This window comes from Pezoporus occidentalis, unplaced genomic scaffold, assembly GCF_034315485.1.
Source record: "Pezoporus occidentalis ecotype Australia unplaced genomic scaffold, CSIRO_AGI_Poc_V1 ctg25, whole genome shotgun sequence".
In the NCBI taxonomy this organism is placed as follows: Eukaryota; Metazoa; Chordata; class Aves; order Psittaciformes; family Psittacidae; genus Pezoporus; species Pezoporus occidentalis.
The window spans coordinates 40,143-67,832 of record NW_026914394.1 but is presented as its reverse complement, the minus strand read 5'-3'; the positions used below and the strand labels follow the sequence as shown (position 1 = coordinate 67,832).

General features: G+C 48.8%; 2 protein-coding genes across 6 annotated transcripts in view; one reads left to right on the top strand and one right to left on the bottom strand.

The window, feature by feature from the left end:
• The first annotated feature begins 154 nt into the window (after positions 1-154).
• TMEM53 (transmembrane protein 53) lies at positions 155-4,072 on the top strand. The gene is made up of 3 exons (XM_062622915.1): positions 155-247; positions 827-939; positions 2,723-4,072. Exons 1-3 carry the CDS (start codon positions 205-207, stop codon positions 3,383-3,385), a joined length of 819 nt encoding a protein of 272 aa, XP_062478899.1. The 5' UTR covers positions 155-204; the 3' UTR covers positions 3,386-4,072.
• Positions 4,073-9,070: 4,998 nt separating this feature from the next.
• The window catches only part of LOC134165800 (E3 ubiquitin-protein ligase RNF220), a 58,756-nt gene continuing 40,136 nt past the window's right edge, over positions 9,071-27,690 (bottom strand). For 4 of the 5 annotated variants that reach the window (XM_062622910.1, XM_062622911.1, XM_062622913.1 and 1 more), the window contains exons 9-11: positions 22,501-22,609; positions 21,304-21,378; positions 9,071-11,913 (exon numbers count right to left, since the gene is read on the bottom strand). In XM_062622910.1, coding sequence (XP_062478894.1) covers positions 11,842-11,913; positions 21,304-21,378; positions 22,501-22,609 — 256 coding nt within the window. In that variant the 3' untranslated portion in view covers positions 9,071-11,841. Of the gene's footprint in view, positions 11,914-19,500; positions 20,027-21,303; positions 21,379-22,500; positions 22,610-27,690 lie in introns of those variants that run through there. The other variant, XM_062622912.1, reaches the window with a different exon arrangement.

The window sequence follows — 27,690 nt, the reverse complement described above, 5'->3', positions numbered from 1 at the left end:
GGCGGGGCTTCCCCTCCGGGTGCTAAGGGCGCGTTGCTAAGGAAATGGGGGGCGGGAAGGGGAGGGGACGGAGAGCGAGGCGGGGTCCGCGCTTCGCCTTCCCATTGGCTGCGGGGCGGGGCTGGGGGCGGGGCTTCCTGTGAGGGCCAACGGAAGCGCCGGTGGGGCGGGAGGTGGGGGTCTGTGGACGCGGGCGCCAGCGGGATGGAGGATGCGGTGGTGGAGCTGGCGCCGGGGGACGACTGCGGTGAGGGGGACAGCGGGCCCGGGGGGGCTCCGAGGGGAAAGGGGAGGCGGGGGGACCAGGGGGACCCCAGTGACAGGAGGGCCGGGGGGACCCTAGAGGGTGGAGAGGCGGGGGTCGGGCCTGGGGGGCTCCCGGGGGTGGACGAGTGGAGCAGGCCTCGTTCCTGAGGGCGGACGTTGGGGACCGGGCCTGGGGGACCTGTCAGGTTATGGGAGGGGTGGGAGCCGGGGGGACACTTGTGCATTAGGTGTGTGATCGGCTGTGGAGGGCAGCGCAGGACACTCTCCCCCCTGTAAGTGGTCTCTGATGCCTCCCCAGCCCCTAGGAGGTGTCTGTGCCCCCCGTAGTGATCTGCACACTGCTGGTTATTCATCAGTGGAGAGCTTTGGGAAGCTGCAGGGATTGAAACTGTGCTGCAAGTCCTTGTGAAACTGGGATGGGGCAGTGTGCATAACTGACTGAGAAATTAAGCTAATACCCAGTTCACCATTACCTTTAAACTTTATTAAGCAAGTTGACATAAGTTCTGATTCTGGTAGACGGGAGGACAGTCATTTGAAATCTTGTGGTTTGTTTCAGAAAGCAGTACCAAGAGAGGGCATGCAGATGGTCAGCCTGTGGTGATCCTTCTGGGTTGGGCAGGCTGCCAGGACAGATACCTGGCCAAATACAGCACAATCTACAGCCAGAAGGTGAGTACCTGATTCATATTTTTATGACAGTCATGCAGCTCTCTGACAAACTGCCTCTTTGTGTGCATGTTGGTAAAATCACTCTAGAGCCTCTCTTAGTCTGAAGAGTCATTGGGAGTGAGTGGCAAGTTCTGTTGTCATTGGAAACTCCTTGTCTCTTGGAGCCCAGGCAGCGCTACCTAACAGTGGCTGATGTCATCTCTGTGTGTGCAGCTGAGACAAAATTACTGTCTCAGAGAAACTTGTGTGAATCACTGGAGTATTTTTAGGCTTTTGAAGTTATTCAGGAATGATACGAACTATGTTAGCTTTCCAAACAGGTAAACATGTGGGGAAAGATTATGGGTTTATGGCTTCCTAATCGGTCACAGCACAGACTTGGTGAGGCCAGGCTGAGGATTGACAGAGCCTATCAGCGTCTGTCATTTGTTTGGCTTTTGCTTCCTGTGAAGGTGATTCATCTAAATATTGTAATGCAAATTCATTTTACCCTGTCTGTGAAACAGGCATCCTATAATAATCATACCTGCTTATTGGGAGCTCCTTGTGTTTGAGCTGGAGAGGTCTGTGTAATTGCTAGTTCTGTAAGTTATAATATTTTCTAATACTGTATTGTACTGGAGTGACCCCAGCTTGTAGATCCAGTATTTATCCAGATCTGTTTCAGCTATAGGAGGTAAAGTTTGTACATTAACAAGATTATTGTTAATGTGTAATCTAGTGCAAGAGTCATTAATTGCCTTGTTCTAGTGAAGAATTAATTGTGAAGTGACTGTTGTGACTAAGAAATGCTGCTGAGCAGATGGGGAGCATGTTACATGGCAGCATAACTTTTTAAAAAACACTTTTCTGTCAGAAAGATGACACAAATGGGAAAGGAGAGAAAGGGGTTTCTTAGCTCCCTAGCAAGGAAGTGGCTGCAACCATGGTAGGACTCTATAGAAGACTTTGATTTAAGAACTTGATATCCCCTTCTTTGTTGTTCACTGCTTATGGAGCTCTGGGCCAGAGGGCTGACTTGGTGGCTTTGGCTTGTGTTGTCATTGTGTAATGTCAGTGAGTTTAGGTGGTAGAAAAGACCTAAAGCATTTATAAATGTGGTGCCATCTGCTTTATTAAGAAATTCTGCCAAGACCCTGTTTCCCAATCTACACCTAAATGTAAGGCCTTAACTGTAAAGGCAGTTGGTCAGGCATTCTGAATCTCTGAACTACTGCTCTTCATTTGTACAGCTGGAGCACTTCAAAAAGGCTTATGAAAATCATGTCAGTGTTTATTGTGGGTGGGTCTTGGAGACAGCTGCAAATAAGTACTACCCAAAGACAGGAAGAAGTTCCTTCTCCTTCTTGCATTTGTTTCAGTATCACGAACTAGATGTGTACCAGAGCAGGCCCCTCTTACCCAAATGGCTGATACTTATGGTTTGTAAATCAGAGAGATGGTTTTCTCTTCCTGGGTGAAGACTAACACTTGTAAAACCTCGGGTGGCAATGTCCACAGGGGCTGTGCCAGTTAGTACAAGATCTGAAAGGATTTAAAACATTATCAAATCCAGGCCTCTGGTACCACATAAGCCTTTTCATAATACTGTGTGCTGTTATGATTATTATAATCCTATTCATATTGGTGCATTGCTACAGATACTGAAGACTTTCTTCTGGCCCTGTAGTTTCTGTTGGAAACCTGTCCCAAATGTTCATGTTCTTTGTGTTGATGCTTGCCTACTCCATGTAATTTACAGCACAGCCTAAATGTCTGTGGGGTCTCTTTCTGTTCTTCTTAGGGGTGCACTGTCATCCGCTACACAGCTCCATGGAGGATGGTATTCTTCTCTGAGACCTGTGGCATCAGGTCCCTCCAGACCCCAGCCAAGCGACTTCTGGAGCTACTCTTTGAATACAGCATTGAGAACAGACCAGTTCTTTTCCATGTTTTCAGCAATGGTGGTGTCATGCTGTACCGCTACATCATGGAAATGCTCCACTCTCACAAGCAATTTAAAGACCTCAAAGTAGCAGGCACCATTTTCGATAGCGCCCCTGGCAGAAGAAACCTGAGAGGAGCCCTTCGTGCCTTTGCAACAATCCTGGTGTCCAGGAATGTGCTGCTCAAGTATTTCCTCTTATTTGCTTTTGCTACTGCAGCTGCTGTGCTGCGAATCCTGCTGTACCCATTGACCCGCTTCATCCACAAGAGCCATTATGATGTCCTGCTGAAAGCACCCTCACGGTGGCCTGAGCTTTACCTCTATTCCCAAGCCGATGCCATCATCAAGGCCAGCGAAGTGAAGTCCATGGCTGATGCCCGTCAGCAGCTTGGTGTCTCTGTGAAGGCTGTGGACTTTGCATATTCAGCTCATGTTAGCCACATGCGGGCATATCCCACCTATTACAGCAGCCTCTGTACGACTTTCCTGTCTGACTGTCTTGAGGGCTCACCTCAATAGAGTTATAATGACCACCAGTGTTTGCCTCTTTGCTCAGTTTATATGGGAAACTTCACCCCCTTTGCCTTTACATGTTTGGAGGGAGGGAAGTTGAGACTTATTAGCTGTTTGGGTTGGTTTTTTCTCTCCACCATATACAGGTTTGAAAGCCTCTGTGTTACAGCAGAAGGTAGATAAGGATTAATTTAAAGTACTGAAGGTGAAATCCTAGGATGGTTGATGTTGATCTGCTTTGATGATGGCACCAGGGTGTCAGAGGCCAGAATTTCACACAGGTGGTTATTTGTTTCTTCCTGTTCTCCTGTTGTTCTCTGCTTTCCACGTTGTGTCCTTATTCACTCATGTTCAGTATGCATGGTCTGTTGCCTTGTGCTGATTTTACATGTCTTTAGCTGTTTTTTTCTTCTGAGCCATTTCTTTTACCTCACAGTGAGCAAACAGAAGCAGCTGTGCAGGATTTGCCTCTCTTGGTGCATCCTATCTCTTGCTATACTGCTTGCTGGAGTTCAGGCCCAGAAACCAAGTGTAAGACCTGGAGAAAGTGTGTGCAGGGCAGTGTGGCCATACTATCATCTGGTTCCACTAAATAGCTGAGATAGAGCATTCAAAGCTTTGATCCTTGTTGAGAGCTCAAATGTTTGTGATAACTTTTGTGGTTTTCAACTAAAACATGTAAGTTAACCTTTTTGAATGTGTCTTGTGTTTGTTTCTCTTTCTTCCAGTCTTTTGTGTGTTCTTCTGAGTAGTTTTGCTTCCTATGAGAACTTCTGATTTATTATTGTGGGTCTTTGAGCAGCCTATAGTGTGCATTGGGAAATGCAGGGAAACTGGCACAGCTGTAACCCCAAATACCATAGAAACAGAAAGGTGGAACTACAGAGAAAAATGAAACTGTCTCTTGGAGCGATGATTTATGCTGGCTGTGTCTTAAGTCACTTCCAGCCCACAAATGACTGTGACTTTCAATGTTTTTCCCCATAATGTTCTCTTCAGATGATCAGGTTTTGCTGTATGTGCAGCATGTACTAGTAATACAAGAAATTAATTCCACCTAGTGAAAAAGTTGCTCATTGCACAGCTCTTCAGCCACGTTTGGTTTTGGGGTTTGTTGTTTCTTTGTGGGAGAAACAGTGATAAAGACAGAAGAGAGCCTGCTAGTATGTTTACTTCATGTCACAGCATTGCCAGTTAATTAACCTTGTGGTGGACAGGATTAGCCAACTTTAAATTCCCAGTCCAAGATTGCCAGAAACAGGCTGTGGAGGGCTGTGATACAGGCTTGTTTGAGCAAGGGCCTGCCCTTGTAAAGCAGGAACATAAAAAGCACGAGGGTTTTCATGGCTGTTTGCTGCCTGTGGGCTGCTGTGCTTGTCTTTCCCACCCTTGGGATGCTGGCATCCACAATTACAAGGCACTTGCTGTTCTGAATCGAAATGCAGAGAGGGAGCTCTCTGTGGAAGTACACCAGGGTGGGTTGTGGATGGCAGCCAGCACGACTGTTTTTAGCAGGCTAGTGTGGCAGCATTTGTTTAAAGTGAAGAGTAACCCCATGTTGGGCATGGCTGTAAAGGATGTACTGGGGTAGGCAGGTGATAATTAAGTGAAAAGGTGTTGATGATAGCTTGTTTTATCTTCAGCTTTTTTTAAAGCAAGAACTGGCTCCAGGCACAGGAGTCCTTGTTGCTCAGGTTGTCTTCTGTACTTGTGATCCCAGTTTCAGCTGCCACTGTGAAGATGCGCTGTGATTGCTCTGGGTAAGATAGGTAGATAGCTTCAGCCTGCTGCTTCTCCAAACCCCCTAGAGTTTCGGCCTGTAGAATCCAGGCATGGTCCCCTATACCCAGAGATCAGAGATCTTGCAGCTTTTTAAAGCAGGCCCTTGGTTTGTGCTGGCTGTGCTGTAACTCCTGAGCTGTGCTCTGCCTGCCTTCCCAGGGATCTGGGCTGTGTCTGCTAAGCATCCAGCCCGTTTGTGGCACTGGGAAAACTCTTAGGGAGTAGAGGTGATAAAAGGTTATTTAAGTAGCGCTTGCCCTCATGCTGGTTTCTGTGGGTTCAGTATTTACAGAACAGTTAAACACTCCGTAACATACTGGATTAATGCAGTTGTGCTGGGCTGGGAATCTGCTGTTCCTGTTTATTGCTGTGGGTGTTGGAACTTCTCCTGTTTAAGGACTTGGGCTGTTGCAGAGCATGGCTGGCAGGAGCTGGAGCTAAACCCTCTGTCCCTGTGCAACAGGATAGCGAGGTTCCCTCTGGGAAGAGCCTCACCAGTGTCAGCTCCACATTCACCTCCCCACCATGGGATTGCTGCTTCCCTAATTCAGTACAGCTTTGCTCCAGCTCCCCACTTTCCACAGCAGCAGGCAGGGAGCAGGTGCCGGAGCTCTGCAGTTGGAGATGCCCTGGGCTTTACAGGTGGGAACTTGCTCATGGGCATTTCCACTGCTCAAACTTGACTTGGAGTTCAGGGCTAGTCAGTGCACACACCTCTCTAAGAGCAGGGGCTTCTCCAGCAAGCCAGCGATTTACAGAGGCACCATCAGCATCAATATCTCCTGGGTGGGTTTCGTTTTCTGTGTCCCAGCTAGTTTTAATTATGCTTATGAGCAGTGTGTTAAATGTACTGTCTGATACATCACCTTCTTCTTGCCTATACAGTATGTATGCTCACAGTCCCCTTTCTGCCCTCTTTATTTCTGTTGCTTGTTATTTAAAACAGAAGGTTAATAACTTGGAGCCTGAAGGCACACGGCCAAGAACTGATCCAAGCACTACTGGATTTAAAAAATCCAGCTTCAGATGTTTAATCCTTGCTAAACTGTCACAGTTTGGTGCAGCCTGGGTTCCTAAAGAGCTTCAGCCCGAACACTGAAAGCCAAAGGTTGGGATATCCTGGTAAATCCAAGTAAATATCTGAGAGGAGCTATGGGAGGGTATTTATTTCAGATGTGGTCTTTGGGAGGAAAAATGCAGCATCCCTGGGCTTGCCTTGTGGGATGGGAGCAGGATATGGCACGAGCGATCTCTGCTGGGGGGGTGCCTGTGTAGCCAGGGTGGCCCATGGCACTGGCAGAGGCTGCGGTCTGGACTGGTGCAGAGCAGGGGCATGATCCAGCCCAGCCAGGGGTCACGTTTTGGAGCAGGAGGGAGCATCTTGCAGCACAGCTAATTCAAAGCAGCCCCTTGAGCAAAGACTTGTGCCTAATAAAGGTGTTGTTTTAAACCGAGTCTGTTGTTGCGTTTTGTGCGCTGAGCTCCCATCTTCATCTGTGTTGGGACGTTGCAGACGTAGGTCTGCCACTGATGGAGAAATGTGAATGGCCTGAATGGACCCGAGCAACCCAGCTCCATCTGCTGCTTGCCAGAAAGAGAAGGGGGGAGGCGTGAGCCTGGTTTCCATCCCCATGGGGATGATGGAGGCCAGAGCTGGTAGGGGGTGGCCACAGCAGCCCTCAGGCTGGGGCGTTTGATCCGGGCAGAGCAGCGTTCCACGAGGTGGCAGCAGCCGCTCTCCTTCCTGCGTGGGGAGATTCCCACCCGAGGAGACCCCAACCTGAGCGTGTGCCTGGGAGCATCTCCTGCGAGAAAGGCCCCTCGTGAGGCAAGGAAAAAGACCAGCAAGAGCAAACTCTGATGGCGAGGAGTGGAAAGGGTGAGCTAATAGAGAACAGCAACAGGCCCTGGAGCTGCACGCCCTGGGAAGTTGTACTTAGGTACTGTTTCTTAGCTTCAACTGAACATAAACTGGAATCTTGATGTCAGGAATAGCATTACTGCTCTTCCCACATCAGGAGGTCAGGTTGCACCTTCCCTACCCATCGCACAGAGAGGGCTAACTATTCTTTAAAGCAAATCCATACAATATTGTGGTCACAGACCATGGTCCAACTTCTCGAAACCCCACAAATCGGGACTGTGGAGCTCCCTCAGGTCCCCTGTAGCCCCCAAGCCCTGACGAGGGACCTGAGCTTAGCACTGCTCTCTAAAAGGCTGGTAGGACCACACAGCACACAGGGCTGGGGCTTGGAGGGCAGTCAGGAAACATGACAGCACAAATGGGGGCCACAGGCACTATCTGAACCTCCCAATGCAGCTCCTATGCACAGCTCCTGCACCCAGCCCAGGGCAGGGGCTCACCAGGCAGCAGCTCACTCTGCCTGCACAGCATTTCCCCATCCCATTGCCCTTGAACTTGAGCCCACAACCCCTCATCTCTACATCCTCACACGGCTGGAAGCCCACCCCAGCACCACTGGCCAGAGATGGGTGGCCCAGGCAGGGCTGGGGTGGGCAGAGGTGTGCACAGCATCCTTGGTCACCCTCCCAAACCTACGGGGGGCTGGAGGAGGGAGAGCTTGGGCAGCTCCTGCCCTCCCTGGGTGATGAATGAGCTGACAATAGGGTATTGATAAGGAATTAACCTTGAGCCCTTCTTGCTTCAATGTCAATAGAGCAGGAGCCAAGTACACACGTGTGATTGGAAATCCGTGTTTGGCCTCTGCCGCCTCTGTGCCCGTCGATGTGCAGAGAGATGAGGGCTGGGGGGGGGAGATGTAAACCTCCCTGCTGCCACCTCCCCAGCTGGAGCCCCCACCAGTGGGTCCCCCTCGGCTCCCCAAGCCTGCTGCTGCTGGGTTGACCATGGACACTGTGGGGCTGCAGAAGCCTCTGTGTGCCCCCACCCGGCATATGGGGGGCTGGATACCACAGCCCCCCCCCCCCCCAGCTCCCCCAAAGGGCCTGGGCCCATCCTGCTCCGGCCTCCATTCGGAGCAGTTTGTTTAATTAAGTGTTTTGCCTAATGGGATTGCCTCATTTCCATAACAAACTGGCGGGCTGTCATTAGGTGGGCTCCCTCATTCATTACTGTTAATTAGATATGGATCCCCCAGAAGGCGGCGCCGGGTGATGAACGAGGCCCCTGACACACGCTATTACACATTAGCATTTTCTCAATACCTCTGATACATCACGGGCCTCCGCTTCCTAAAGATATCCTAAATAAAATATTAGCAGCCTGCTGCGGGGCGGGTGCAGGGGAGGAGGGTGGGTTCCTGCCCCTCACCCTGCCCTCAGGCCTCCCATGGGCTGAGATGCTCTGCTCGCTCCCTGCCAGCCAAATCAGCGGCCAAATCAACCCCTTTCCCCATCTTTCCCACTGCAGTTGGGAAGAGGTCCCTGATGTCCTGCTCCAGGGGACTCCCAGCACCCCATCACTGTGCATGCAGCCATGGGGGGGGGGTGGTGGTGGGATTAAACCACCCCATTGACCCATCTGCTGGATGTTTGTAAACCAAAAGCGTCGGCGCCAGCCCCGTCCCTGCAGCCTCCCAGTGCCTGTTGTTGGGGGTAACCCTATACTGCGGCGGTGGCCCCTAATGCAGGACGTATAGATCTGTTGGGGCTGGGCGCCTCTGGCCCCCAGCTAATGCAGCTGATGAGACTTCATTACTGGGGTGTCCCCTGAGGTGTGCCCTTCACCCTGCCCCTCCTGGCACTACGGGTGGGGGGGACACACACCATCCATGGTGGGGTCTGGAGGGGGTGCTGCTGCTGCATCTGTCCCTGCATCCCAAATAGGACTGGGGCTCTCCTTTGGGATATTGCCAACATCCAGGGCTTGTGTCTCCTCGGCTGCCTCTCACCTGCAAAGGGAAACACAGAAAGGCAGAAAGCGCCTGAGAAGATTTATACTTGTTTAATTAATGTCAAATGTAGTTTACAAACGGGAGTGACAAGTACCTTTTTGTATAATATACACTGACACACAATCATCGACACACCGGAATATCGCTTTGTGCAACTGGGATTCTTTGGGCAAAGATAGGTAACTCCAATAGGTCTTCTTTTCTTTTTTAAATCATTTCAACTCATTCCAGAAGAGGGGAAGTGGCGGATGCCTGTGACCAACCTCTCTCCCCAGCCTTCCCCCTGCAGCCCCCCTTTGAAAACAGGGGATGGCTTTACAATGAAACCAAAGAAAGCAACAAAAATCTAACCCCCAAAACCAAGAACCAACGACGAGTTACATGTGGCTTTACACAGACGTACATAGAGCACACGGCTGGTCCACAACACCCGCCAGAAAGGCTGGCTCCCTCCTGGGGCCTATTCCCAATGAAAGGTTAGGATGGGGTATCCTGCCTCTCAAACCCACTGCACCCTCTCCAAATCCAGCACTCACAGCCCATCCATACTCATCCCAAAGCTTCCCTCCCACCTCTATAAACCCAGACCCACGTTCTCTGTCCCTGCCCTTCCCCATCCCCAGTGCTGCTGGCTGGAGGGTTACCCACCGCTGAGCCCCTTCCCCTGCCCAGGGGGAGGCAGGACCCTATGGGAGTGCCCTGGCTTCCTCTGGTCCCCAGGCATTCCACAGGGATGTGCTCTCAAGGAGGGGAGGCTGCAGCTCTGGTCTGAGACCACCATGCTGCTGTGAGTGTGGACACCCAGGAGATGCATCTCAATTGGGAACTGCTGCCTTTTGCTGAGGTGTTTGTAAATACAGCTCCTTCAATTTGGTTTGGGTGCAGTGGGATCCTTCTGGAATCACCTGGGAGATGCCAAGGACAGCAGTTGTTCTCTGCAAAACAGCACCAAGCTCAGGGCAGAGAAGTGGCAATGGGATTATCACTCCAGGCATCCTACCTCCCTATCCCTTCCCTCTCTGGAAACACCCCATCAGCCCAGCGGTGCCCAGCTCCAAACCCCTTATCCACTGCTGGCTCTGGACTGTCTTAAAATGCCCCAGCCACTCCGTGGTGCCAGGTGGGATCTGCTTGGAAAGACGGAGCGGGAGTGGAGGAGATGAGCTTCTCCATCTCCCTGTCTTCTGACTTTGGGGAGCTGGCACCCCATGGCTGCCCGGGAAGCTGGGGCTGGGAGCAGTCGGCACACAGGGCATGCGTTCACCTTGGGAAATGGATCAGAATCTGTTTCCTGGGTCCTGGAGATAAAACAAAAACCAACAAAACAACAGGCCAGACGGCAGCTTTGGTTAAGGCTGAGGACAGGGGACACAGGGACAAGCATGAGGGACCGCGTGGAAGAACCTGGGGCTGCAGGGAACCTCTGGCCCCAGCTGGAAGCATCCCAGCTGGGAAGCCCTGGGGATGAGGCAGGGCTGGCTCTCAGCGCCAAAATCCCCTTCGCAAACACAGGCTGCAGGAGGAGAGACCTGTGAGAAGCCAGGGGCTGGCTCTGCAGTGCTGGCTGCCAGGGCACCGAGGGGACCGGCCAAGCCACCAACAGAGCCATCGCTCAGACCCCTCCATCCCTCCCTGTGCCCACCGCTTCCCAGCATCCTGCCTTGGCACTGGGAGCAGCAAAGCAAAGCCAGGCAGGGGCAGGGGAAGGGGCTACGGCCTTGGAGGAGGCACGAGGGGCTCCAGCTCCACACCATTTGCTCCTTCTCCAGCTGGGAAAGGCAAAGGGGGCTGAGCCAGATCCCCCCGCCCTGCCCGGTCCCCTGGCGAGGAGTTAAAAGCCGTGTCTTTCCGGGGATAACGATTCTATTATAAATAGCCCCATTAGCTACAACTAATGACAAAAATCCACCTCCTCTACTCCCCATAAGTTCTGTAAGTTATGGGCAATGCTACAGCCATTACTAAAAGCTGTTAACTTCATATCTGAATGAGGAAATATACACCACAGAACATTAAACCATTTATATTATATATATGTATATATATACTTTGTTTAAACTAATGACTTTAATGCCAAAACTTTGCTGAACCAAGAAAAATATGGGTTTAATGTTCTCTGCTCATTTTTTTTTTCTTCTTCTTTAAAAAAAATACAACCCAAAAAAAAAAACAAACCAGAAAGGGAAACTTATTAGTATGTAATGTTTGAGTCTATCCCATTTATACACAACATTGTAAACATATATAATCTATATTACATGTGCTTCATTTCTGCCTGGGTGTGGGTTTTTCTTTCCTTTAAACTTTATGTTTTATCACTAGAACACCACAAAACGGAACCAAACCAAAACCCAAACTGAACCAAATAAAAACAAAACCAGAACAAAACTGAACGAAGAACACAAGTTACAGGTTATTTAACATCTTCCTGGCAAGGGTCCCTTGTCCCCAGGTCTCCTGGGGTCAGAGTGGTGAACCTCACAGTCCAAAGGAGGGCTCACGAGCCATCCGCGATGCAAAGCCAGCTCCAGGGGACGGGTGATGGGGAATACTGGTACTTAAAAAAGGGGGCTTCACAACAAAGGGTTTGGTTTTGCCCGCTGCGGGTGCTGAAGGAGGTCTCAACACGCGAGCCCACTGCTCCTGTATCCTCGAGTCCGTGCCTGGAGTCTCTGCTTTGTTTGTAACCTTTCATCTTCTCTGAATTTTAAAAGGTCTTTTTTGTTGTTGCTGTCGTTCCTCTCCCCCTTGGTGTGATGGATGAGCTGAGCCGAGTAGCTGGGGCCTGCCCTCCCGCTGGGTCCTTCATAAGTAGATGCGCCGAAGGTCTCCGGGAGACGTGATGGTGTTGCACTGGGGACAGAGCTTCTTGGCACCCTGCAACCGGCAGATGAGATGAACGGTGTGAGAGAGGGAAGGAGGACAACCTGCATGGCCCTGCCCTTGGCCTGGGACCTCAGGGGGAGCAGCACAGGAGCAGTGAGGCCATTCCACTTCCCCTCCAAGAGGACCATGTCCTCCCAACAGCAGGTACAAGCTGTGAGAAGGAGAAGCCCCAGTGCCTTTCTTCCCTACCCCGCAAGCCCCTCATCCCACTGCAGTCCCCAGCACAAGAGCCCTGGGAGAGGAGTCTTTGCAGATGGATCATCCTGAGCCCCATGTCCTGCTGCGCTATGACCGCTGGCTTCTGGGAGAGCTGCTCCTTTCTGCTTCCCTTGCTTACCTACAGCCCTCACTGAGCCAATTCAGGTCACTGAGCAGGCAGAAACCCAACCCAGAAGGAAGAAGCGCATGGTGGGGATCGACCATCCCTTTCAGGGCAGCACACCAGGGGACTGCCTCAAACCCAGAGCTGCTGGCATGAAGGGAACCCCATCCTGTCCCCTCTCAGCTCACAGAGATGCGGTGGAGATGAGTGCTCTGCCAAGGTGAGCTACAACCATCAAGCTGTGATGTGAGCTGGGTGAGGAAATGGGCGGCCAACACGAACACGACATGAAATAAACCAAGGGCTGATGTGCCATCTGTCACCGAGCCTGACAGCAAAAGAGTGTTAATAAGCCTCAGAATCGGGGTCAACCTAAGCCGGTCATCATTAGATTGGCCGATGTGACAGACAGTTGATGAGAAAAATGACAGAATGATGTCTCTGCTGCAAGGCAGTCTCCCATCTACAGCACCAGCACAGGAAACTGGGATGTCCTGGCTTTAAACACTGACCACAGCATCGACACAACCTCCCTCTGCACACAGCTGAGCGCAGGCTCTGTGTGAGCACCCCAAGTTTGCTCACTGCTGTCAGGCCCTCCCTGCAGCTAACACCCAGTGCTCGGTGTGACAAGCAAGCTGCCAGGGATGCAGCATGCTGTGAGAGAGCTCGCAGGCTCTCGCTGACAGAACTGAAGCCATTCAGTTCAGTGCTGCTGCTGCTGCTGCTGCTCTTCCTTAGCAGGGCTTGTTTCAGTAGCTGCGGCAGTGAGTGGGCAGCTTGCAGGACATGGATGGAGTGGCACGGCAGGACCATGATCTGCCATGCTGCTTTGGCACTGCTGCCTGCACTTGGGTACATCCCTAGCACCACTGCTTACAAAAGGCAAGCATCTTTAGGAAAGGTCCTCTCTGCTCTGTGACAACACCTGCAGAGACAGGACAGGGGCTTTCTCCCCTAGAAGCTTCTTGGATTCAGGAGAATCTGGAGAGGACAATCCTAGGAACAGAGAAGTTAAACAGGTACAAGTAATTCACAAGGATGCAGCTCCAAAGAGGTGCAAGTCATGTTTGCTCTGCACTACTGAGTACTACCAAAAAGCCCCTGCAGACCAGCCAGCCTTGAACCCTGCTCCCATTATTCCTGGTAGACATGGACTTTGCATGCTTGCTGCTCCTCAAGCTTTGGACTTCTGAGCAATCAGGCTCTCATTTGAAACCCTTTGCTGCTCGTGGCTGAGCTGCTGCTCTGACACATGTTGGAACCACAGGCACTTGCACCCAAGATCTAAAATAGCCATGCATAAAGTCCTGTTGAACTACAGTTGAATTAAACACGTAACACACCCAAGACACATCTGACATCACTCTCAGGGTGAATGACAGAGCGCTCGTGCCTTGGATGGTGGACCTCGCTGTGGTGCTGATGCCTATGGGCACATCCTTCCAGCTGTCTGGGACCTATCCCATCCTCTAACTACCGTGTCTATTTAGATTTTCAGCATTCTGGGGCAGGAAGCATCTCACTGTGCCTGCGCAAGGCACTGGGCAACCCCATGCACCAGTCTTTGCTGAGTGCTGGATTCTGGGAAGAGCAAGCACAAACCACAGTGGGAAAGAAAGGCTTAAAAGCCTGATGAAACTGAAGACTGACTGCACTGGACTTTAACAGAGCCTGTTTATATAACAAGCCCCTTTGCTCCTGCTTAAGTCCAGAGCTTTGGATTGGAGATCCAAAGCTGCATTAGATAAGGACAAGCTCTACGTCCCTCAATGTCCCAGTAAAAACTTCCTGCAGCAGTTACAACAGGTAGGACAGAAAAACCTACACATCTGCCCCTTCTGCCACATTTAAAACCATTGTGGGTCAGGCTACATAACAACACTGCTCAGGAGGGGCTCACTGATCTGGATTCAAATGTCACAAAAGAGCCTGTTTCAATTGACTCCCTGCTCAGGCCTGCATTGCCATGCAGTCCCCAGGTCCTCAGAGGCGCCTGTTGCATCTGGCTGGCCTCTTCAAATCATCTTTGTAGCTGAAGTGTCCCAGGGGAAGTGGCAGGGAGGTGCTGAGGAATTAATTCACACCATGTTGTCAAAGGGGCTGCAGCTGGCAGCTGCCCTGTGAGCCCTGACAAGAAGCGTGCATGGGGACTTTAAGGCATTCCAGATGTGACTCCTGCACACATCTGTGTTCATGCTCTCCTTCCCTAGACAGGCACAGCTTAATGGCAAGAAGCAGCAAAGCATCCAACCAAGTAGCTGGAGCCTCTCCTCTGAACAGTGCACCAGGGAGAGAGGTACCTTCTGCAAGACCAGTCTCCTGAGCCATGAAACGCCTCAAAGGATGCTTGCTGCCCCCCTGTTCCTCAGTGCTCCTGTGCAATGCTGTACAGCATTTCAGTAGTTATTCCCTTTTAGCTCTGCTGAAGCTGGAGATGTTTGTCTGTTGGTGCGTGGGGAGGAGCCCCCCCTTGAGTTAACTTCTTCTAAAACTAAACCTCAGTGCTGCCATCTCACTGCATCTCGTGCTCCCTTCTGGGATTTGGAGGTGAACTAAGCCAGCCGCAGGCACATGTATGTGGGCCGTGGCAAGGGCAACCTCGCTAACACATATCAGAGACCTCCTTGTGGGAAATTCTGGAAGGACAGATTCCTGGAAAGCTGCTCTGCCCCGGTCTCTCCAAAGGCTGTGCAGGTGCTTGCTATAAGCAGAAGTCCTCCACAGTCAGCCCACAGGATGGCAGAACAAGCCTGATTAAACCACTGCAGCTTTGCTCTCTCTTCCATGGCGAAGTAAGATCAGGTGTGTAATTCCTTCACACCACAGGGAAGGGAAGATGAGTGGATTTGCCCTGCCATACCCCGGGATCTCTGTCCTGGAGGTTTGCTTTCTACATCACATGCTGACGGCTGTAGGGAGACCCACTCTCCCATGCCTAAGGCACATGTGCAGCCAGGGCCATGTTTTCAATCATGCCAGAAAGCAGAACACAACCACGTGTAGCCTGACCCATTTTCTGCAGAAGCTTCATGATCACAGACTGATTTAGGGCAGTGGTGGATGTTGCTTCACCTGTACGTGGGAAGAGCAGCTCTTCTCGAGCTCTGAAGCCTGGGTACATTGGAGGGAATAATGGCATCCTAGAGCTCTTCAGCAGCCTGGCCCGAATGCTGTGCAGGCTGACTGCACAAGGCATGCTGGGCTCGGGTCTCCGGGTCTCCCTAGTACTTATGCTTGGTATTAAACAGTTCAAGCAAAAATAATGACTTTGGACCCTTGGGGAAGCCTTTCTCTTTTCTCTTTTTTCCCCCTTTTAAATAAAACTGTCATCCCCTGCACACATAAGCATGTGTGTTAAATTGAGAACTAAGTCCTGATTTTTTTAGTCCTTTTTACATTGAAATTGCTTAGAACCTTATTCCTTACATCTGACTTTTCGATGTAGGTGTGCAACATTTATTGGCACGAGCGTTTAAGCTCTCCTGTCTTGTAGAGAGGCACATAAGCTTGTACACACACACATGCTGGCACAGGCACAATGAAAAAGCGTTTGCTCCCCCACTGCTCACCTGCCAGCTGGGGTTACTAAACTTTTCCCTTGAAATAAAAATGCTGTGGAATAATAAGTCCCACCTGTCGGCCATTTCTTTCTTTCTTCTTTTTTTTTTCCAGGTCCTTCTGCTCTTTTCATCATGGCTTCATGGAAAAGCCTTGATGTGTTATAGCTGCGTGTGCTAGAGTAAAGGCCACCTCAGCTTTTCCATTATAAACCCCAGTTTTGAGGGGTTTATAAAACTCTGCTGCAAGAAGTTTGCTCCAGGGCTGCTACAAAGCAATGCAAAGGGGCTGGAAACCAGGATGGAGTTTATTTTTTCTCCTCCTTTCTTAATTAAAATTTGGCAAGTGATTGATCCACAATACAGGCTAATCACTTGGGGTCCTAGTTTGAAAAATACATTAATGAGAGCTGAGATGTTGAGAAGTCGTTAGGGCTCAGATGGTGCCAGGAAGGATTGGAGGATTTTGTCTTAAAGTTGCCTCTTAAAAACCAAGAAATGGTGTGACGTCTGCTATAAAGTGGCTAAAACAAGAAAACTCAAAAGGAAGGATTTAGGCACTTCCTGCTGTCCTGTGGGTCCTAAAAATGGGCCATTTCCAAGCTGAATATACTACCAGGCACAGAGAATAAAGAGACACACACAGAGCAACTTTGCCTACACAGTGCTACCATCAAACCTAGGCTTAAAGCTTGCCTAGCTTAGAGGTAGGAAAACCTCTAAAATGTGACAGGACCTCTAAAAGGTGACTAGAGAGACCCAAACTAAGAGCCAGCTTCTGCTAGGAGGAGAACTGAACTCCAAGATCCAATTCCCAACAGAGGCAACAGCCCGTCTCCCTCCCCTGTCTCCACATGAAGTGGCAGCTGCTTCTCTGCAAATGCTAATTCCCAGAGAAGCAGCCATTCACTGCCGTTGGGGGGTTTCCACCGGTTATCAGGGTTAAAGCAACCAGGAGAGCAATCTTTATCACAAAGACCCCCCCAAAAGGGTGGCGATCACCCCCACAGGTTTTGGGAGGCCAAAGCTGAAGTATGTTAATAAATAACTGGATAACCTCACCACAGATAGAAACAGTGAAGGATCAAGCACAGCACTGTCCATGCAGCTGCTGACCCAAAGGTACCTATGTTGCTGGAAGCACTAAGGAATCCCCCCGAAAGATAGCTCTGTATCTGCACTGTTCTTACAAACCTGCTCCAGCCCACATGGGACATACATTATTATAGCCTAGAAAAAGCGATGAGGCTAAGAACGTAGTAATCTACCAAAGATATAAATGTGTCAACTGCAGACCATACACATCTATCGACGGGTCCCCTGGAAGCACATTCTCTGTGAAGAAGGCTTTTTAGAAGTGGTATTTTCCTGCTCTTGCAGTTGTCATTTTCAAATAGGCCCAAGACAGGCAAGCACAAGCCTGGGGTCTGCAAATACACACAGGAAATGCTGGACCCAGTACAGGTGATGGGGGAAACTCAGCAAATGGCATCTGCCCAAATAAAACCGCCCTCTTTCAGCCCCTGCCTGCTTGCACCCACCAACAGCTCCACCACTGACTTAGCTTTGAATGCTATTTACTTCATAAGGAAGGACACCAGGGTTTGGGAGGTCACAGAACTATAGCTCAGAGGGACATCGAGAACTCACTGACCCATTCCCCAGCAAGATCACCTCAACCTGAATTACTGCTGATGGACACGCACCAAACCTGTTCTCACACACCTTCAAGGACCTCTCCAGCAAAGCACTGCAGCAAACTGCCAAAGCACTCTTCTCAGGAGAAGGAAAATATGAATCTCAGTCACCAGCAGCTCAAGTTAATGGGGAAGGATGGAGAAGAGGCAGATAAACCTCTGCTAGAGGGAGATTCATCCCCCATCACCCAGTGACTCAGGGCTGCAGTACAACAACCCACAGAGGACAGATACCTGCTGCTAGGAGGACTGACATCCAGGGAAATGAATCCCACCTCCTGCTGACCAGGCTGAGCTTCCTTCCTGCAGCACCATTCCCTCTCCTGTCTTGGAAGAGCCAGCACATGTTTTCAGGACTTTCCAAAAGGGATCACAGGGAAGTCATTCCAGGCTTATATCCCAGTTTCTGTGTTACCTGAAGATGTCAACTAGATCTCTGCACGCAGGAAGGATGAATGAAAAATATCACTGTGTTGAGTGCCCCAGACAACCAGCAAGCAGGGAGTAGCAAGCTCACTGGTGAGATTAGACACAGCAATACAAAACCAGCAGACAAACCCAGCCAATAGGATTTCCTGGGAACCTAGGCACGATTACATGGCATCAAGTAACACCTTATTGTCTCCTTCTGCTTGCCTCCATTCTCTGTTTTGCCTACAACTACAGAGCTGCCCACAGCGCACACAGTGTACAGCACATCTTTAACCTGTGGCCCCTGGACCAAAGCCCTCGGGGAGAACAGTTCTGCTCACATAGCAAGTGGAAGGAGAGAAAACCATTAAACTGTTCCTCCCTTTCTCCACAGCCCTGAGGAGGACTGTCTAGCCAAGCAGCTCCTACTGGCACTGAGGTGCAGTCTAACTCAGTGAGCACCGTGATCTCAGTTCTCTTAAGCCATCTCCAGGGTCCCTTTCTGCAGCCCTAGCCTTTCCTTCATGCTAATCCAACACACCAACAGGAGACAGAGATGGAGTCTCCTCTGGTGAATGTTTCATCCCCCACAACTTGAAGTCAGTTGGATGCACTCAGCTCTAATATAATGGTGCCAAAGCTAGAGAGTCCAGCAAACATTTGTAGAGTCAGTGGTTAAATACATCTATCCCTCTCCCTTAGCAACTGAACAGTTATAATTTGGAACTGGACATCAAGAGCCCAAAGTCCAAAAGCTTCATCTTCAGAAAGCCCAAGTGCTCTAAAGATCCAATCCTCATCAGTGCCCTAGACACCACTGAAGTCAGGGGATACCAGAGATGCTCAGATCCTTGTAGCATTGTATCCTAGAAAATGCTTAAGCCTTTTAAAACCCACTTCACCTCCTCTGGTCTATAGACAGAGGTGCACATCAAATTTCACCCTGTCTTCAATACCCTGCAGAGGTTTAGAAGTGCTCCCAGGCACTGTGAGCCTCCAGTTCCAGGGCCTTGTTCAATACACGGTCCTCCCTCTCTCCGTCTCTCTCAGACACACTCACACTCTAATTTAACATTAGATCTTGGCTGGGCACACAAACCACAGGCGCATAGGAGAAAGGGGACTTTTCACCAGCAGGGATGGCAGATCTCCAGAATGTTCAAAAGGGGCCGGAAGCCCGACACAACCCACCCGCCCCAGCTCCTATTAACTCCAACAAATTGTTTATTGCACAACAGAAGAAAAACGTTGCCCCTTTTCCCCGGCCAAGTCTTTCCATGTGTGCTGCACGCGCAGGCTCCCTCCTCCTGCCCCTGCTGGGGAGCCAGCTTTATACCCAGGGAAAGGTAACGGCGGCGATTATTACACACACTATCCCACAGCTCCTCGCTTGTTAAAAAACACAAGAGTCTCTTTTGTGCCCGAAATAAAAGGAGATACCTTAATTAGAACAATGCAGGTTGGTGAGCATTAAACACTGAGCCCAGCTGCTGTATGCCATTAAATTCATAAAAACAAGGAGGGGGGAAGGAGGGCAGTCTTAACGAGATTACACACATTGACTTTGATCAAGACACAAAAGCACCAAGGCGTTCCAGGGTTTTTATTGCTGTCTTCGGGCTACATTTTAATGGTTACATTAGAAACATGCGAACACAGGCTGGGAGATTTTTTTTTGAGACGGGAGAAGGAGTGCAAGCATGCCTTGTGAAAAGGCCTGCTTTAATAAATTGGGGGCTGCAGGGAGAGGCTGGGGCTGGGGAACACATGAGTAGCCACTTATTAATTGCTTCCCCTATGCAAGTGCCAAGTCCTAATATGATGTCTTGCTGGACTATTCCCATCCCGCCTGCCTGGCCGGCAGAAGAGCCGTGTGCGGAGAGCACACAGCCAGCTCCATCCCCACCTTCCGCAGGGAATTCTAGAGGAGATGGCTCCCCCCCGCAAGGGTAAATGCTAATCACTGAGTACGTGGAATGGGATTTCCCCATCCCCACGAGCAGCAGTAACCACAGTACAAGAAACAAAGGCGCCTGACTGAAGTTGAACTAAGTAGCTGCTGAGGCTAAGAACAACCTGAAATTAGTGCCACGGATTTAGAAGATGACTTGAGGCTGGTGGGAAGAGGAGAAGACAAAGACTTCAGAGTAAAGAAAATGAGACAGAAATCAGTGTTTTATCCTCTATTACAGCACCGCTAAAGGACAAGATCACTCTTCACTTAGCAAAGGTGGCAGAGCACACATTCATCCAAACACCTCCCAGCTATGTACCCACATATGTGTCTTTTATAACATGCTGCTAAAATGTTTACAAAAGCTTGTATAATCTAAATAGTGACGGGGTGTAGCTGAAGAGCTATAAAATACAGCCCAAGGGATAGCCAAGTTATTGAGTTGCTATTAGTTACTCAAGCCCACAGGCACTTCACCATCCTGGTAACTTTTCTTGGACAAGACTTTTAAAAGGCAAGATTTAAAGGAGTATGATCAGCTTAATCGTAATTCCAAGCACACAACATGTTCTATAAAGTAGATTTAGTAATGCCTTACAGGAATGGTTTTTAGGAGTGGCATTCCCTTGCATTTTTTGGCAACCCAACACTGTATCATCTTGCTAACAGGAGAAGTAGAAAGCGTAACTGACTATATTCCACTCCCCAGCCTGGGCAAAATGAAAGCTTGAAAATCAGCTGCACAGGGGACATTAAGGGCTGATTATAAAGGCCACAGTTCTAACACAGGAAAGGAAAACACTTAATTTAATAATGCCTTAAATTTTAACCTGATCTCCTTTAATACATGTGTAAATTACTACTGCACTGAATCACCTATTCAGTGTTCAAGGCAGTCCCCAATCTTCAAAACAGAATGGCATACACATGAAAAATGCACAGTGCTGTTTCAAATAATCTGAAAAATACAGATTCATATTCATAAAAGCTCCCTTTCATATCTTGTATCCTGAAGATGATTCCCTTTGCTTCATGGGGAATATTAGGTTTCTCAGAAGCTACCCATTCCATGAAATCTCAGTGGATTTGGCCTCCATTCTCACAGCTTTACCCTTCTGCCTGGCTGTCCCAGAGGAAACTACTGCAAGACAAGGTTGTCCCCAGCACAGACCTCTTACATGAGCAATGTCTGTCCCCACAGCAGCAGAGGAGCAAGCGAGGGGCAGGGCTACACTTTGGTCATGATGAATCCAATGAAACTCATTCAAGTCAAAGCCAGAATGGGGTTTTGAACTGCAAGGCTTGGGAAGTCTGCATGCACAGCACTCAGTTTAAAATAAAGCAAAAAGCACCTTTCCCTGTGGTGATTTAAAATAAAGTATCCCAGAAGAGAGGAAAAAGCCTGTAAGACAACAAGAAAGTAAACAAGAGCCTCACCAGAGTCCGCAGCCAGCATTCTTCACAGTGCACATGCCAGCACTGAATGGAAGTCAGGGGCATTGTGTAAGAGTCCTGAAGAGAAGAAGCAAAGAGATTATTGCCACAGCAGGGATCTACTGATCCTTTGCTCCCAAGCCCATCACAATGTCCTTCTTTGTGGATAACATTGCCTTCTATTTTGCATTAAAAAAAGTAAGCTTGTGCGATATGTAAGTTTGTATTTCTGTAATGTTTGTCTAGTAGAGGCAGAGAGTCCCCTGCAGTCCCTTTTTCTGACTTCCCAGAACTCCTGTTGGAAGCCCACAGTCCACTCAAGTGGCGACCTGGCTCAGCAGTTATCACAGGAGCATCTGAAGTTGCTGTAGCCACCTGCCATCACTCTCATTGTAAGGTCACAGAGCATATGAAAACCAGTGACAGGGTAAGATTAATCCTTACCCCAACTCTTAATTTGGCAGGAACAGTTTAACTGCATCCTAAAAGTGCTGCTGGAACGTCAGTGCGCAGGCCTTGAGTATTTTCTATCATTGTGAATAAACCTCTGGAAATCAGCAGCAAGCTGCTTAACCTGAGACACAGACTGCGCTTCCACACCTACAAACCGTGAGGTGGGGGAGAGAGCACCATGCATCAAGCTGAAGTTGTAGAGGGAGCCCTCACCAAGCAGAATTTTCTCCTATCAGCAGGGTAAAAACCTAACAGCAGATGTGAAACTTTACAGGCTCACACCATCAGAGGGAGCTGCTGCTCTTCTTGAAGAAGGCCACAGCATCACCACAGAGCAAGCAGGACATCGACAACTTTTAAGCACTCAGGCAGCATTCCTGTTTCCAAATCACATTATGAGTCTCAGAACACAGTTTCTGCTCTCTTCTATGGATGTAAACCTGTACATGCAGGAAGGGGAAGTTGTTATCTGGGAGTTTTGTATAGGAAGGCTGTAAGCTGTCTCAAGTTGTGGCTTTTCTACCCCTTATACAGATGGACAGCTACAAATACCAGCGGAACGGTGTAATGCATATAGAAATTTCAATTGCTAAAATAACCCAGCACCTTCATATAAAAGGCTGATTGGTGTAGAGGGACAAAAGTGAGTTCCCCCACTCTACCAAAAAAAGGAGACAAGCCTCTCTCCTCCTTAGCAAAGATACCAAGGCATTTCTGATTCATTACCACAAGTGGAGTGCTACTCACCATGCAAATGAGACATTTATAGCGGTCCCCACGGGAAAGCTGCCTTTCTAACTCACGGACACGAGCCTTTAACGCTTCAAATGTTGTCACTGCCGAGTCTTCTGTAATTCTGCAAAAGATGATGGAGAGTGAGCATCACTGAGCACACAAGACTGGTTAAGAGTCTGGGAAGAAATGGATCCCATCACAGGTACCACACAGGAAATGGCAACATCCAACTTGGGCTGCAGAAGAATTCCTGGAAAGCCCAGTGTGAATTCTTTGAGGTGTCCTACTAAACACTTCCAAACGCATCATGACAGAACACAACGGTGCTGGGGCTGCCAGCTTCACAGAGAGCAAGTTTCCGCAAAACACAGGCATTTAAGGAACAGATTTGTTTGCTTTTTGCCTCTTATCCCCCTTAAGAGATTCCTCTAGGACAAAATGCTCTGGACAAAGTTCTGTACATTGCTCTGAAGCTGGTGAGATAACTTTCTGTAGACGATAGGAGCTGCTCTTCCCCATAGAGAATAAATGTCTTTGCTGGCCATCAACCAAACCACAAAATCAGCTCATTACACAAGATAACACAACACTTTTATATTACAGGAACTCCTAGCTTTTTAGGCTCCAATACTGAAAAAAAGAAGAAAACAAAGCGATGGACACTGTGCCAAAGGGGCGGCTATAAAAGCAGCTTTACAATCTCTGCTTTCCCATTTCCTAGGGTCATTTTTGATGGGCAGCATTATCTCTTTTGTCACACAGGTGCTGTGCTGAGGGCAGACAAGTGTATTTTCATGGTTCTGCAAGGCTGGTGAAAAGAGCAACTTGCCAACCTAAAAGCAAGGGCAGACAGCAACGCTTAGCAAATGAGATGCAGGGAGCAATGTAGACAAGGATGTGTCACTCCAGCATGCTGCAAAAATCCCAATTTCTACAGTGCAGACAGGGAGGGACCCTCAAGCATTCCCCAGAAAAGGTTTAGAGCTTTTACTGACATTAAAGCTTTCACTCTTCTGAAAAAACAAACCAGCAATTGTCATGTAAGTCAGTGAACTTCAGGCCTGTCCAAGCAGAACCAGCTCAGAAGAACCTGCAAAGTACCCTCACCACCAGGAGGTGCATCAATCACAGCATAACCCACAGCGGCACCTACATGTTCTGCCTTTTTAGAGCATGATTCATCAACAGGTGGCTAAAACATAGGTCTAGTGGAATCACTGCAACTAATAAAGTGAGCTGCAGTCTCAGTACTCCTACTGCACGCATACATTCACTCCTTTGTTCATTAGTCACTTATTGCCAGCACGCAGGGAAGAACCTGAGGTATCTCCCTTGAGGTGACTGCTGGCTTCTCCCAAGGCTCTGGAAACAACTAGTTAAAAACCTTGACTGATTGTCTAATTATGACACTTCAGAAGAAACCGCAGCTGCAGGAGTGTGTCTGGTTAAGTACCAGTGTTACAGAGCTCCTCCAAGTTCACTCCTGCCTTTGCACGCATCAGACGCTCTCTGCACGAGTTAACTGTGGGAAGATCTTCATCAGGAGACTCATTGCAAATGACAGCTGCTGTGAAATGGTAACGATTTTAAAACTGCAAAAAAGGCAAAGAAACGCACATGTCCCCTGACAGACCAGTGGGTGAGGATTGCCTAGGGACAGGGACACTGTGGATTCAAGTCTGCGTATCCATAAATATTCTTTGGAGTGAAATGAAAGAGCTTCAGTAGCAGACAGTGCTCCCTGCTGTGAACCACCCACTTGCTCCTACTCACTGGGATAAATTATTACCGCATCCCAGCTTGGGTTCTCGCCCTCAAGGAAGAGTTGTTAGTGTTTTCAAAGAAAGTCTAAAAGGTGTTAGTTTTGTCCAAGGAAGAAAGAGAACTATTTATTTATAGCTTGAAGACCATTCTTGAATGAGAAAATTATTTCCCTTCCAGTCTAGCCTGTCAACAAGCTGATGCTAGATGAAGGCTGCAGCTGAACTTGACTTTCTGAAATCCACTTCTTCCAGCACGAGTAAGGGCACTGGAGGTGTAAAGGCAGTGAGTGTGGCTTCTGCCAAAAGTAGGTGGCAAGCAGAGCCTCAACCCTTGCTAAATTCTCTTATTACTATCTGTGGAGCTATCTGTCCTCTGAAGGGCAGGCAGCTCAGCAAGGGAAAAGTTGATTCCTCGAACAGATCCAAGCAAAGGCATATCCATCCCCAAGCCCACCCCAATAACAGTCAAAGGAAACTTTTTCACTGTTTCACAAACAGTGAAAAGGAAAAACTTGCCACTGCAACAACCAGAGGAGATAGAAAATGGCTTGTTTATAGAAGCCTAAATGGCTGACCCCCATTGGCCAATTTCGGAAAGTCTCCCAGATAATCGTACCTGTCCAGTAATAAACGAATGAATCAGAAAAGGAGGCTGAATAGAGGTATAAGCAATAATGCTCAGAGGCTGCCTGATACAATGGCCAATCAATAGGAGGGCTGTAGATCAGGGTGCTAGTTAGCTGGAAAATTACCGCACCGCTGCGTGCGTCACGCTGTAGGGATCCTGGACAATCAATGTGGGAGGTATTGATTTAGTTATTATCACTTCATACGCTCCAGACATTGTTAAATATACATTTATTAACAAGGCTGGGGTGCATTGGTAAGAGAGGGAGCTTTAGCCACTGCAATATCTCCCAGTGCTGATCAAAGCTCAGCTGTGACAGACTTTAAACCCCATGATCTCCCTGCCAAGTGTGCATTCAGGACAAATCCTGATGCACAGTGTAGTGCTGAAGATGCAGCTCCTACCTCAAAAAAGAGAGGTTTTGGCCGTAAGCGAGTATTTTGCACTTGAGAATTCAGGAAAGCCTCTTGGAGCAGCAGCAACCAGGGACAAGGCGGCCAAGGGTCAACCCAAAGTGAATGATAATTGCATGGCTGCTTCCAAAAAGCCAGAGGAAATGAGGTCAAGGGAAATAGGGAGAACATTAGTAAATAAAGGAAACTGGAACTACCTCCAGGGATAGAATAAAGACAAGAGTCACTTCCCATGTGTCTGGCTCCCGCGGTGGCCAGCACACTTGGGACACATGCCATTCCATTTAGCAACATTTTACCGTCAACCTGCTGCTTGTATCCTAAAGATAAGCATCGCTGAGGAGCAACTCTTCCTGCAGCAGCAATCTTGGGAACTCCCTCAGGCTTCCCTCTTCCGTGCGCACCTCATGCGCGCTTGCCTGGACACAGCTGGAAGCAGCTTGGGCAGTATTTTTACAGGGCAATGCCAGGGTGGAGTGAGGGTCAGAAAGCCAAGCTCCACACCCAGGGTAAGGCTGTGTACAACCTACCTTGCCAAGGGAGGCAGAGGGAATTGCAGGGAAGAAGCAACTGGCTTCCACAGCCCTGCTCTCCCTGCTTTGCCTTGATCTCATGCTGGATATAGAAGGACTCTTTGAACAATTTTGCGCCTCAGTGCTCTGATTTGACGTGTTTGGATAACGTCATTTATCAGCCTCCAGAGACCTGCTGAGCACAACTGCTGCAAAAGCAATGCCTGGACCCCCAGCCCTTGCTCTTCTGGGGTTCCAGAACATGCGAGCGGCCTCACTGATGCCTGAACTGTCCTCCCTGGCTGAGGACCTATCAATAGGGCACATTCATGCTCTATGCACTGTGGACCTACATCACCACAAACAGGAGCATGAGCAAGAACACTTATACAAGAGCAAGAACATAAAGGGCTGGTTTCTTGCAGAGGAAGCTTGGTCCTGTGCTTTTCTCTGGGCTTTGTGGTTAACTCCTCAACAACTTGGCAGTCGCAGTTGAGGAAGCTGGGTACCAAGAGGCAAGTCTGCGAAACTGGGCACACGGCATGTGTTAGTTTTCAGCCTTTGTGCTAAATGCATGTTCTTCTACTGTTCGCAGCATCTCCCCCCGAGCACTGAAAATAAGAACAAACTTTCCTCCCCTGAGCAAATCCGTGCTTTGTTCAGGTAAAAGACCAGAAGAAGGGCGTAAGAATACCCTGGGTAAGGAAAAAGCACCTATCTGTAGCTTTGAGCTGTTAGTCAGCAATCACCTCCTGGGAAATTCCCCTGGGAATCAGCTGCCCCCCTCTTTGCAAAAGGAAAAATAGACTTTAACCCAAACACTGGTTATTTGTTAAACATTAGCATGCATGTGATCTTTGTTTCTCCAAATTAAATCGAGCAATTGCTACCCGCTGTCCCAGTGGGCAATCACAAGCAATTCCGTTAATTAAATTATCTCTGATTCTGCAGCTCTGGAATCTCTCAATTGACTAAGTCTGTGCTTTATCATCAACAAAATACTGGACGGAAAAGGAAACAAAAAATGCTGATGTCAAAGTGATTGGCTTCAGTTAACCCTTCCCAGCTGGATATCAAGGGCTACTCAAGGAACTATTGCACTGGAATGAGCCCAAGAGCAAGAGCCTTGTACCAGAGATACCAGTAGCAGCTGTTCACTTGTGTTTCCTTTCCTTTACGCAGAAAATCCACCACACTATTACGGCCTCCAGTATCCTGTGTATCTGAGAGCCACAGAAAGATGCAAACTGTTCACTACTGAAGAAGCAGAAAAACATCTCAAAGATCTGTGAGCCCCCATCCTCCCTTTACCCAGATCTCTCTCGATGTACCCTGCTGTTGACAAGTCTCCATAAAACATTCCCCTCTGGTTTATTTCAACTGGATATAAATTTCCCTTTCTTCATAAATGGCCACACTGTACACAGCATTCCATAAATTTTTACAATTCCACCGTTTGTATGTACCTTGTAAAAAACGCTTAGCACTGATTAAATGCACCACCAATAAAATTTCATGGGCTACTTTTGACACTTGATATTCTGACCTTCTTCCCTCTTCCACATGTATTTATTTGTGTTTTCGTATGCCTGTAAACACAGAGTGGAAAATGTACAGTACTGCTGATAAACCTGAGAGTGATGTCTTCATTTTTAAACAAAGCCTTTATTTTCCCTTGTCTGGGGTGAAGAACCTGATCCCAGCAGAACATACATGCCTCTTCCCTACACCAGGGCCAGAGGTCAGGTCACTAGCAGCTTACATATCATAAATATTAGAAACAGACTGGTCGATGTTTTGAAGACAGAGTCAAACTAAAGTAAGATTCCAGGAGCAGAGAAATTGCTCCTGGCCATATCCAACCATGGCCACAGATGACAATTATC

What these genes read in the sequence shown, in the direction of transcription:
- TMEM53 (XM_062622915.1), top strand. Translation starts at nt 205, where the DNA reads ATGGAGGATGCGGTGGTGGAGCTGGCGCCGGGGGACGACTGCG. An exon ending in GGCGCCGGGGGACGACTGCG is followed by an intron (nt 248 to 826) that starts GTGAGGGGGACA and finishes GGTTTGTTTCAG; the next exon opens with AAAGCAGTACCAAGAGAGGG. An exon ending in GCACAATCTACAGCCAGAAG is followed by an intron (nt 940 to 2,722) that starts GTGAGTACCTGA and finishes TGTTCTTCTTAG; the next exon opens with GGGTGCACTGTCATCCGCTA.